This window comes from Spinacia oleracea, chromosome 4 (assembly GCF_020520425.1).
Source record: "Spinacia oleracea cultivar Varoflay chromosome 4, BTI_SOV_V1, whole genome shotgun sequence".
NCBI lineage: Eukaryota > Viridiplantae > Streptophyta > Magnoliopsida > Caryophyllales > Amaranthaceae > Spinacia > Spinacia oleracea.
Genome location: NC_079490.1, coordinates 105,492,459 through 105,504,897, shown reverse-complemented (window position 1 = coordinate 105,504,897; position 12,439 = coordinate 105,492,459). Strand labels below are relative to the sequence as shown.

The 12,439-nt window shown below is 33.1% G+C and overlaps 3 protein-coding genes across 3 annotated transcripts; 1 reads left to right on the top strand and 2 right to left on the bottom strand.

Moving 5' to 3' along the window:
- Window positions 1-2,409: 2,409 nt before the first annotated feature.
- On the top strand, window positions 2,410-5,402 carry LOC110790057 (uncharacterized). The gene is made up of 11 exons (XM_056842060.1): window positions 2,410-2,477; window positions 2,541-2,882; window positions 3,234-3,473; window positions 3,594-3,650; window positions 3,830-4,018; window positions 4,109-4,167; window positions 4,259-4,374; window positions 4,469-4,609; window positions 4,688-4,831; window positions 5,004-5,207; window positions 5,286-5,402. The coding sequence occupies exons 1-11, from the start codon at window positions 2,410-2,412 to the stop codon at window positions 5,400-5,402; spliced, it is 1,677 nt and encodes a 558-aa protein (XP_056698038.1).
- A 384-nt stretch (window positions 5,403-5,786) lies between these two features.
- LOC110790055 (protein FAR1-RELATED SEQUENCE 5-like) lies at window positions 5,787-10,832 on the bottom strand. Its single transcript, XM_021994791.2, has 6 exons — window positions 10,527-10,832; window positions 9,410-9,490; window positions 8,382-9,300; window positions 8,073-8,237; window positions 6,476-7,589; window positions 5,787-6,061 (listed from the first exon to the last, which is right to left on the bottom strand). Exons 3-6 carry the CDS (start codon window positions 8,639-8,641, stop codon window positions 5,948-5,950), a joined length of 1,653 nt encoding a protein of 550 aa, XP_021850483.2. The 5' UTR covers window positions 8,642-9,300; window positions 9,410-9,490; window positions 10,527-10,832; the 3' UTR covers window positions 5,787-5,947.
- LOC130471766 (protein FAR1-RELATED SEQUENCE 5-like) lies at window positions 8,681-10,632 on the bottom strand. Its single transcript, XM_056842059.1, has 4 exons — window positions 10,527-10,632; window positions 9,410-9,490; window positions 9,150-9,300; window positions 8,681-9,074 (listed from the first exon to the last, which is right to left on the bottom strand). Exons 1-4 carry the CDS (start codon window positions 10,630-10,632, stop codon window positions 8,681-8,683), a joined length of 732 nt encoding a protein of 243 aa, XP_056698037.1.
- Window positions 10,833-12,439: the final 1,607 nt, after the last annotated feature.

Here is a 12,439-nt window from a genome sequence, read left to right as displayed (position 1 = left end):
GGAAAAAAGTAGTTGAGAAGGTCAAAAATTTTCTTAAGTTATTTGTTCTTTTTCTTCCTTATAATGTTCTTTTACTCCCTGACTAATGTTCTTTATACTTTTTCTTTTTTCCAGAGAGCAACAAGAAGTAAACAAATTGTTGTTTCTGATGAGGTCATGGAGGTGGTGGATGATGAGAAACCAAAATCTTTGGTTGTTGCCAAACCAAAACCTGAAGAAAGGAAACTAAATCTAAGGCAAACTCCGCAATTGATGATGTGATTCTTGAGGGGAATTGCATCTAATGAACCAGATGATATAAGAAAACAACAAGCCATCGTGGAGTTAGGCTTTGGATCTCTTCTGCAACTTGACATCCCACAAAACGAAAATCCATTCCCGTACGAGTTGGTTAGGAATTTCAACTCGTCCGACCGGTCCTTGCATCTACCAAAGTCTTCCCTTGATATTACTGTAGAGGATGTATACCTGGTGTACGGTATACCTATTGGAGGAGCTCCGGTCGTGGAATGGACTGATGAACAAGATCCTGAAGTGTTGAGGGTTTTTGCTGAATTTTGGGCATACTGGAAAGTGAAGTCTGGATGCCCAAAATTGAAAGAAATGGTTGAAAAACTGATCAAAGATGAGACTCCAGTTGATGATAACTGGAAGAGATCTTTCCTAGTGGTTGCAGTTAACACCTGGATTAAATCCACTACTAATTTATCGGTATACATCAAAATTCCTTTGTTTCTCATTAATGTTCTTTTATTTCTCATTAATGTTCTTTTGTTTGCGTATTATGTTCTTTTAAATGTTTATTAATATTTTTATTGTTCTTTTATTTGTTTGTCGAATTCCATGTTCTTTCTTTCTCTTTCACTGTTCTTTTATTCTGTATGATATTCCTTTCTTTTCCATTAAATGTCCTATTGTTGTACTTTCCTTTATATGAATGTTAGTTGTGTTCTTTTCAGTTGTATTCAATATTCTTTTGCTCTTCTTTCATTGTTCTTTTCATTCTCTCTAATGTTCCTTTATTTTCTATTGAATGTTCTATTTTCTTATTCTATTTAAAATCATAATTAATGTTCTTTTCTTTTATATTTTTCTGTTTCAAAAGCCAAACTTCAGATTCCTAGCAAGCACTGTTGACTTGGAGCAAGTGAGGAATCTAAATTGGTGTCAGTATGCATACACCAGCCTTCTTGGGGCAGCTATGTACTGGAATGTGGACCGTAGCAGATGGTTTGCTGGTCCACTACCATTTCTAATGGTAAATTTCAATCATTAAGCTAGCATTTCCCTTTGTTATATATATTACTTTCATCTTCTTCTTTCACCTAACTAACAATAAATTATGTTGTTATTGTTAAATTAGGTATGTTATTTCGATCGGGTGCAGATCATGGAAGAGTACCCTCCAAGGATCTTCCGCCTAATTTCTTGCTGGACAAGAGATATGATAAGCAGCAGGGTACGCAATGACAATGCTACAGGCTTCGGACATGGCTTGATTCTGGACAGAATTCAAGGTCCACCTGAGCTACAACTGTACAGGGAGGAGATGGAGCTGCTCAAACAGCAAAAAGCACTCAGTGAACAACCACCACCACTTCTTCTTCAACACCCACAACAACAACAGCAGCAACATGATGAACAACCATCGCAGCAACCACTGCAGCAACCACAACAGCAACATCAACACCAAGAGCCTAACTGGTCCACAAATGATGTGCCCAGAGAACATCAAGGTGCACCAGTGACTCAACTCGGGGATGACAAAGATTTGCCAGAGCAACAGGCAGACCCCAGTGAGAAAGCAAAAGTCCCTTCTACAATTGAGGTAAAAATTAAATTCACTCAACAAAACCATTGCATTTATTTTTTCAACGTTTTTGTTGTAATGTTCTTTTTCCTCCAACAAATGTTCTTTTACGTCCTCAATATAATCTTTTTTCCTACCATGTTTTTTGCTTTCTGTGTTTATGTTCTTTTTATCAAAAACTAGTTCTTTACGTTCTTTTACATGTTCTTTTAAATGTTTATTCATGTTATTTAAGCATGTTCTTTTTTCTTAAAAAGATGTTCTTTACATTTGAATGTTCTTTTATATGTTTAAGCATGTTATTTACATGTTCATTTATCTCTTTAACATGTTCTTTCGATCTTTAACAATGTTTCTAAGCTCTACTTGAATGTTCTTTTAGGAATCTCTCTTGTTCTTTTTTCCATTCAAATGTTCTTTTTATTTATCCAGTCCTTATTGTTGTTATTGTTAAACAGGAATTCCATGCCGAATTCACTAAAACCACTACTGAACTCAGTAGTGTCATGAACAAGTTCAACGACTTATTGTCGTTGTCCAGAAAGTTCTTTGACACTACTATTGATGTCAAAAAAAGTCTGCCATTCAATATGGCAAAAATGTGGTCAACATGCTCTGGAACTGAAATTCCAGTTACTTTTGAGAAGGGCAACTCTACAGAAGAGCGGCAAGAAGGAAGGAATACTGAGGAGATTGGTTCAATCCTCAGTCAAGATAAATAATTTTTCAGCTCAGACTACTTCACAATACTATTTGAGGAAGCAGTACGAAAGGCAACAGAAGGAAATGAAAGAAAGGAAATCGAGGAATCTGAGGATGTTCCATTTGATTTGCCACCATTTTTAACACCTCCGATCATGCCTTCCCAGCCTAATGTATTTGCTGATTTGACATTGAAGCTTGGAATGGTTTCCGATTCAAATCCTCCTCCTCAGGCACACGACTTTGAAGAGGAAATGAGATTAGAAGCAATCTTGGCAAACAAAACTTTGACTGAACGTGATTTGGAGACAATTTCAGGGGACAACAAAGATGAAGCTGAAAAACAACAGCCACCTACAGAAAAAACTGAGTATGCGTTCTTTTAAAACAGTTCACATACACATGTATAATAAATATGTGACTGTTTCTTTCATTATTCACAATGTTCTTTTATAAACAATTATTTGTTTTTTTATTCGTTTGATTTGTTCTTTTTATTAATTCTCTGTCTTTATACAATTATTTAATGGATCTTTTGTTTCTTTTATTCGGAATGTTCCTTTCATATATTTCTTTATGTTCTTTCTATATTTACTTTAATATCTTCCTACTTTTAATATTAACTTATATGTTCTTTTTCATTGCACTTTTGTTCTTTAATTCTTCTCATTGTGTTCTTTGTTCCTCCTCACATGTTCTTTTTTTCTTTTGTAATACACAGAGAACCTGAAAATGTGAGATCAGATATGGAAGGTTTAATCCAAGGAGCTGAAGATGGAAAACCAATATCTCCAACCGTTAGAACTGAAGACTCCGAGTTTCAGACTATGGAAGGTTTAATCAAAGGAGCTGAAGATGGAAACCCCATGTCTCCAACTGTTAGAACTGAAGAATCCGAGTTTAAGACTCCGACTGCCGCTGAGTCGCAGACTGAAATGGAAACTCCATCAATATTCCTGAAGTAAGACTACTGTATTTTATTAAAATATAATTTTCATAATCTTCAATTTAATGTTCTTTTCTTTCTCGCTTTTGTTCTTTTTATTTATAGTAATATATTCTTTTCTTTCCACTCTTTTAGCACTCCAAGTGCGGTGTACTCGCAACCAGAAAATGCACCTACATCTATGAACATAGAGTATGACTACTGCATTTTATTTTATAAGTTATTTTTCGTTTATTATTACAAGTTATTTTTCATTATCATTTATAAAATGTTCTTTTCTTTTCACTTTGTTGTTCTTTTTATTGTTAGTCTGAATTCGTTTTTCCCTCTAATATGTTCTTTTTACTTTATAATGTCTTTGTTTTCATAAGTGAGGAAGAGGATCCAGATAACGTACAAGTACCTAAACTTGTTAAGAGAAAGAAAAATGTTCCCCTCAAGTTACTGTCACCCTTCTTAACTCAGTATTCACACCTACTGGTTGGGGAAGAACAGTTGAATCAAAAGGAAAAGGACATGCGATGCGTACTGGATTATGCCTTTGGAAAGGGAAGCCCAACGTAAGAATTTTATACTATTACAAGTATTTGAATGTAGATGTTCTTTTTGTACATGTTCTTATGGAAATTTTATTTTCATTCTTATAAAAGTCAGGTGTTGTACACTGATGATTGGAATATAGTTACCAGAGAAGAGTTTCAAACCCTAGGTATATATTTAATTATTGGAATTTAAAATGTTCTTTTAAATGCTGTTGATGTTCCTTTTACTCATATTTTTGTTCTTTTCCTTTAAAACAGCTCCCAATGTGTGGGTGATGAATAATGTTATTGACACTTTTGCAAGAATACTGAATGATGATCCAGATCAAAGTGTCAAGAGTAACTTGAAGTTCTATTTCTCTACAATCCCTTTCGTAAGTTTTAATATCACTAAAAAATCATATTTTCGTACTTCTTCAGTTATTTTTATTATATAACATATATTTTAAATTTTTTTTTTCGGTGCAGAATATGCTCTGCCAGAATGAACCGTATGGTGGATCACAGGATAGTCAAGCAACCGAGGGCAAACGCTTAGAAAATTTTATTTTAAGTGTACGCCATGAGTATGTAACTGCTGGTGTGAAGTCTTTGAAGGGATTCCATCTGGTAAAATTATAAAATTGTTCTTTTCTTTTTTACATATGTTCGTTTTCCTTTGTTTAATGTTCTTTTCTCTGCTTGAAGTTGTTCTTTCCAGTCTGGTCTGGTGATCATTTTTATCTCATTGTAATCAACCAAAAGGCGAAGAAGGTGGAGATCATTGACAATCTCTCCTTACCTGAAGGAATTACATATGATGATAAATATAAAACATTTGCAGAAAGAACTGTAAGTCTATTTGAAGAATTTCCTCTTATATATTTTATTTGTTCTTTCCTTTGTTGTTCTTTATTCTTTTACTAAATTAAATGTTCTTTTTTCCTTCCTTTGTTGTTCTTTGTTTCTTTGTTGTTCTTTGTTCTTTGTTCTTTTACTAAGTTAAATGTTCTTTTTATTTCAGTTTGAAGCATGGACAATATTTTGTGAACAAGAAGGACATCCTTTGCGGAAGGCACAGATTTCAGCATATGAAATTGTGTTGCTTGAAATGCCATGGAAAAACAGAACAAACAAGACTGATTGTGGGGTATATGCAATGAGGCATATGGAGACCTACAAAGGCAACCAGACTTGGAATTGTGGCTTCAAAAACACAGATGAAGATGTAAGTAAATTTTGAATATATGTACGTATATTATTTTAATATATAATCTTTTATTAATGTACTATTTTATGTTTTCAGAAAGACTTTATTTGCAAGCTGAGAATGCGGTACGGTACTGAAATCTTATTATCCGTTCTGAACAAAAGGCATGAGCTAACGTATCTGGCATTGAAGAGAGCTAATCAAGTTGAATAGTTGGTTGTTTTCATGAAGGCAGAATAATAGTTACCTTTTATTAGAAGTATGCTTTAAAAAACAATGGTATATTTTGTAGATGTGGTTATTGCTGGAGTTATGGGTTGTTCTTTTAAACATGTGTGGTGTTCTTTTGGAAACAATTAGATGTTCTAGTAGTTGCAGATAAGTAGTTTGGATATTTTAAACAAGTATTTCAATTAAAGGTTCAAGTTCTTTTCAATCCCAGACCATGTTCTTCTATATCATGGGATATGTTCTTTCCTTTCCAAAATTCTTTTTATTCTCTTTTAGTAAGTTCTTTTCACATTTAAGCATATACTCCTTTATGCAATAATTTTGCAATCCTAATTGCACAAAAATCAAAACAAAAATAAGAATATATACAACTAAAAATTCTCATTTCAAAATATTGATTGAGCGAAACATCAGTAGCCCGTAAAAATATACATCAAAAGAGTAAAAGAACATTATTGAGAATACAAAAACAAATGATTAAAAACACAACAAACTAAAAATCAAAATATTACCAATCGTAAATGAATCTACAAAGGTTGTATGTGTACTCCAAAATAATCATCTGGAACATATGCTTCCAATTGTGAATTTGAAGATGTTGGATGAACCAAAACCCCACCAACAGGTAAATTTATGATACACTGAAAAAGAACAAAGAAACAATAAGGAAAAAAAGAACATGATAAAGAAGAAAAAAGAACAAAATAGATAATAAAAAAGAACAGTTCAAAAAAGAACATAATAAACATTAAAAGAACAAATATATGTTCTTTTAAAAAATGAACTGTTTAGCAAAAGAACATAAACAAAAAGACAAAAGAACATATAGAAAGAAAAACGAACAATGATAAACAAAAGGAACAAACTAAAGGAATAAAAGAACAAATAGATTATTAAAAAGAACAATTTGCCAACAGAACATAATAAAGTAAACTAAAAGATCATAAACAAAAAGGATAAATAGAACATAAAAATGGAAAAAAGAACAATGATAAACAAAAAGAACATTCCAAAGTAATAAAAGAACAAATAAATGTTTAAAAAGAACAGTTTACCTGATCAGTAGACTGAGTTTCCTCCCTCAAATTATCAACATGTCTTTCTCTTCTCTTGTTCCAACCTTTCAGTTTATTGCGTTTCTTCTCAACAATTCCTTTAGGTCTCACATTCCTCTCATTAGCCTTTTCAGTCCCGTTCTTAATCTTCCTCTTTCGCTTTGGTGGATTTTGAATCATTGTTGGAATGACTTTTTCAGCAATCGGTTCCACAACATCCGGCAAAACTGTGTGTGTTGAAGGCTCAACGACATCAAGTAGAGTTTCTTCTCGCACATACTTGTTTGATACATTACCATCCCCTTCAACACCACCAATATACTCCTTTACTTTGCATGACATATCCAACACACCCAAATCAATAAGCTTCCTTGCAGCCGGACAATGTTGAGCTTCATTTATAACTTTAATGCAATTTCTTATGCTTTGCATCCTCCAAACTGAAGCAGAAACAACACTTACTTCATTATCTCTATCTTCTCCTTCTTCAACAATCGTGTTCATAGCCTTTTTGGTCCATCTCTTCATAATGTATTGTTTGGGAATCTCTTCAACATTATGGACAATGAAAACTCGAAGAATATGAGAACAAAGAACTCCTATCTCTCCATATGACTTGCAAGTACAATCAACAACCATCTCTTGCTCATTAAACATCACAACATGTCTAATAAAATCCTTTGTAGGATGCCCAACAATGTACTTAGAAACTGGAAACTCATAGGAAATGCGTTGACACCTCAAACCAATTGCTTTGATGAATCGTTGCTCAAATATCAAATATATTGCAATGGTATACACATCCCGCGCATGCAAACATAACATGTTATCCGCACATGCGTAATATCTATTTCCAGTAGAAGAATTATAATCTCCCTTGTTCTCCTTACTTCTCCATTCATCAATTACATCTAAAAAACACTTATAAAAATCACATAAACCATTCGTTTTATGCAACCTCCTAGAAATAGAATGATTTGTCGTCTCACTCCTTTGAGAAGATAAAATACCCCCAGAAAACCACTCTTTGTTATATGCAGGACACCATTTCTCTTTCAAATCATATAACCTCTCTATCCATTTGTGTGTCTTGCAATTGTAATCAGTCATAAGACTACAAAAGAACATATAACAAAAAAAAAGAACAATAAGTCACACAAAACGTACACAAAAAAAAAACAATAATCTTTGTTATATGCAGGACACCATTTCTCCTTCAAACTATTTAATCTTATTATCCATGAATGTTTAGCGCAATTGTAATCAGCCAAAAGACTACAAAAGAACAAACAAGGAGAACAAAAGAACAATCAGAGACACAAAACGAACACCCTGAGTAAAACAAAGAACAAATGAAGACAAAAAAAGAACAATATACAGTACAATAAAACTTGAAAAGAAAGTACACACAATCACAGTTCAAGAAGTATGGACTCTATTAAACAAAGAAAAGAACATTAAAATACCAGATTAAAAGAACAAGTTTCATCAACCATGAAAAGAACACTATTTAACATTACAAAAAACATGTTGTCGAATGAAAAGAACAAAACAAAATTTTAAATACTAATCAGTCTATTAGCAAAATAATTTTTACCTATTCCAATAATGCTCGAACTCAGCAACTGTGTCAGTATATTTCAAAACATAATCAAACCGACGTTTGAAACCTTCTTTGGCCATAACACCTTTGATGTTTACAACAGCATTTTCCCCAATGTGCCATGTACACAACCGATGCCTCGATTTTGGAAACACTTCCCTAAAAAAACATAAACCAAAAAAATAGATAAAAATATAAACTAAACAGAAAGACAAAAGAAAAAGAACATAAAAATAGTACAAAAATACAAAAGAACAAAAATGTTTGATGAACGAACATACAAACAACCTAAAAGAACTTTACCTTATAGCCTTGTCCATGGCAGAAGATTGATCAGTCATGATAGTCACAGGTTGCTTCCCTCCCATTGAAGTCAAAAAAGAATTAAAAAGCCAGTCAAAAGTACCTGCCTTCTCATTCAATATAAAACCCACTCCAAACATGATATTTTGAGTGTGAAGATTCATTCCAACAAAAGGCCCACAAATCATATCGTATTTATTAGTACGATAAGTTGTATCATGAATCAATAAATCACCAAAAGCTTCATAATCAGACCGCATTCTTCCATCTCTCCAAAAAAAATTGATCAACTGATTCTCTTAATTCAATTGAAAATCATAATAAAAATCATGTTCTTTAGCTTGCCTCATAGCGAACCATCTGATCAACTGATTTGAATCACAACCATCCAACTTTTTCTTCTTCTCTGCCAAAACAGCATCATACGCGTCAGGAACAGTGAAGCCTAAATTCGCCTCACCACCAACTTCTTTCCTCATAGCTCTAAGAACATCAGCAAGCTTCGTGCCACTACAAGTAAAAGTAGTAAGAAAAGCCAATTGTTCTTTTGAAATGTGCCTATGTGACCTAATAAGGTGTCTCTTATTAGCAGGAACCATTGAATGGTTATGCAGACGGGAATGTTTAGAAAGAACATACACTCCAGTTTTCTTATCAACATCAAACTGAACTGAAGCCTTGCATCCAGTTCTCCTATCAATTTTTTAAAAGGATTTAGGCACAACACCATCTGGATTTTTAAACCCCTCGTATGCACAAACAAAAAACCGTTGTCGAACTATTCTAGTACCACTTCTATACTCCTTTTTACCCTTCCTAGTACCAAAACCATTCCTAAATGCATGACTGTTGTATAACTCATACGCCTCATCATCATCCTTAACTACACTTCCCTCTAATGAAACTGGTTCTTCAAAATCTGCATGACGATAAAAAAGAACACAAAGAACATCATAAGTATGATAAAGGAACAAACACAAGACGTAAACGAACATTGTGATAAACAAGTAAAAGTACAATTCATGTACCTTGGCCAACAACCACATAGGATTCTGGATCCTCATTAGCATCATTTTGTTCTGAATTATTAACTGCATTATTTAATATATCTGGAAATTTATAAAATAAAAAAAATCAGAAAAAGAAAAGAACAAAAGAACTTAAAAGAACAGTAGCCATTAAAAAGAACAATGCACCAAGAGTAAACGAACAATCCATGTAGACTGAAAAGAACACTAGGCATGAAAAGAACAATCAATGAAGAGTTAAAAGAACAATCAATTAGTCAATCAAAAGAACACATTAAAACTTAAAAGAACAATTTGGGCAGATATAAAAGAACAACCAATAAAGAATAAAAAACAACAGTACCTATTAGAAAAGAACAATGCATCAAGAGTAAATTACACACTCCAACTAGACTGGAAAGAACACTACGCATTAAAAGAACAATCAATAAACAGTTAAAAGAACAATCAGTTTTGTCAATCAAAAGAACACATTAAAACCTAAAAGAACAATATCGGCATAATTATCAACAATCAGTTTTGTCAATCAAAAGAACAATGTAAACTCATAAAGACATAAAAGAACAATCCGTGCAGATATAATAAAAAAACCAATAAAGAATCAAAGGAACAGTAACTATTAAAATGAACAATAAAAATAGAGTAAACGAACACAAAAGGTGACCGAAAAGAACACTATGACTTAAAGAACAATCAATGAAGAGTTAAAAGAACAATCAATAAAGAACAATCAGTGTTTATTTGAAAAGCTAAATATAATAAAAAGGAACGTCTCAATACGTATTCTAAACATGTTCATTTGATACTGAAAAATGTTCTTCTGAAATGATACAATGTTCTTTTCTGCAAACAGACAAAATCAACGTATATTCCTTAAATATAATAGTTATTACAGAATCAGTTTCACCACATAAATGAAATAAATGCGAAATCAACGAAAAAAACAATTCGTAACCTTCATTATCAACAATCACCAAAATCAACGAAGAATGAGATTCAAAATTAAATTAATCAAACTAATTACAATCACAAAAAACATAAAAAGTACGATTATTATGAAATCGAAATCATAAAATCAAAGAAAAATGCAACTCGTTATTACAAATTGAAAGAATACCTTCGTAACTCTGATTTTCAGCTGAAGAATTCAGATGACAAGAAGAAGAATCATTCGAAATTGATGTTGAAACAGAGAAATCATGGAATATTTGAGAATTTTCCATCAGTTTCTCTCTCTAAAAAATTTTATGCACAAATGTAAGCTTTCTCTCTCCTATTCACACTTTTTGAATTCAAAATTATGAAGCCCAGACATATAAATACCCGCAAAAAGGAGCGAACAACAAAAAAAATCGCGAAAACTAAACAGGGAAGAACAGAGCACATGATGTTCTTTTGTATTGTGAGACTTGTTCTTTTTAACTGCAGAATTAATGAAGATACGCGTTTTGTTTTAAAATGTTTGCGTTTTAATCCCGGTGCACCTAGATCTAGGTGCACACGCCTGCACCATCGAAATTGCGCAGCTTCACGGCTTGCATACTAATGATTTCTAAAATTAATTTCAAATCTTAGGAAACAAAACGGCACATAAACGCATTTACCTGGTAATTGAATTGAGGTGGTGTGTTTGTGAACGCGATGGTACATTTGAGGATCGGGAGTCGTTGTTGCTCCTTGCGTTTAAAGGTGGCGGTGCGCAGTTGTGGGGATGTTTAGGTAGTGTACGATTGAATTTTGAGATGTTTTTTTTAGAACTTGAGATATATGACAGTGATTGGGTTGGTTAATCGGAGGAAATAGAGTTGTGAATTTGTGATACTAGGCAGTACAATTGGTATAATGGCTGCCTTTGCTAATTTTTTACATATTGGTTGGTACTTCGTATAAAGGAGGATGAACTGATGAAAAGAATTAGAGATTTTTTTAAAAAAAAAAGACCAGAAAAAGGATAAAGATAAAATAATTAGTTGAAAATTACTCCCTCCGTCCCGGAATACTTGACATGTTTTCCTTATCGGGCCGTCCCTTAATATTTGACCTGTTTCTAAAAATGGAAATATTCTAACAATATTATATTATTTCTCACTCCACCCCTATTAACCCACCTACCCCTACTCCATACAAAAAATAATTAAAAATTCAACCCCTACTCTCCCCCAACCCCAACCCCACCCCTTCACACATTTCCCACTAACTACATTAAAATAATACCCCACTATCAATTACTACCTATTAAATTAAATAAGTCAATTCAAGTCCCTTAAACTCTGTGCCGGTCAAACCGGGTCGAGTATTCCGGGACGGAGGGAGTAATGAGTAGGTAGGCTAAAATGTCTACTGTACGTATAATATTTGATCCAAATTGGTTACAAGGATATTTTATCCAATAGAATGATCAAAAGGTTTTTCTTATGCAAAATGGGTCAAACAATGCTAAATTAATCCTGTTTCTAAGAAATACTTCTGAAATTTGTTTGCCAAACACTTCTGTTTCGGAAAAGTGTTTCTCTAGAACTACTTCCAGGAAAGAGAAATTATTTTCCAGAAGCTTGGCCAAACAGGTCCTTAGTGGCCTGTGCAGGTGGAGTTGTATGGTGGGAAGAGTTTGAACACTAGTGTTGTTGATGCGGCGCAGTGAGTGATTCCAAATCAATAATTGATATTGAGGAATAGTACAAATCACATGGTAAAATTGAAAGTAAATAGACTTTCAAGATATACATTTAATTTCAATCTCTAATTATGATCTCTGTATTGAATCATATTTTGTTTTTCATATGATGTCTTCAAGAACCCAACATCAGATACAAATTTTATCTTTGGTGAAGAAAAGATTGAAGATCTGAGCTCACAACTTCAAACTTAGGCCACAGAGCAGTTCAAGGCTCCAGACTTGACCAATGTCATCTCCAAGAATGAAAATTCATTGAAATAGATTCATAGATTTGAGAGGGAAATGGGTTCATTTGACGAACCTGATGAACATTTTTCATTTCTGAATTCGATTTGTTGGAACAATTGCGAAAA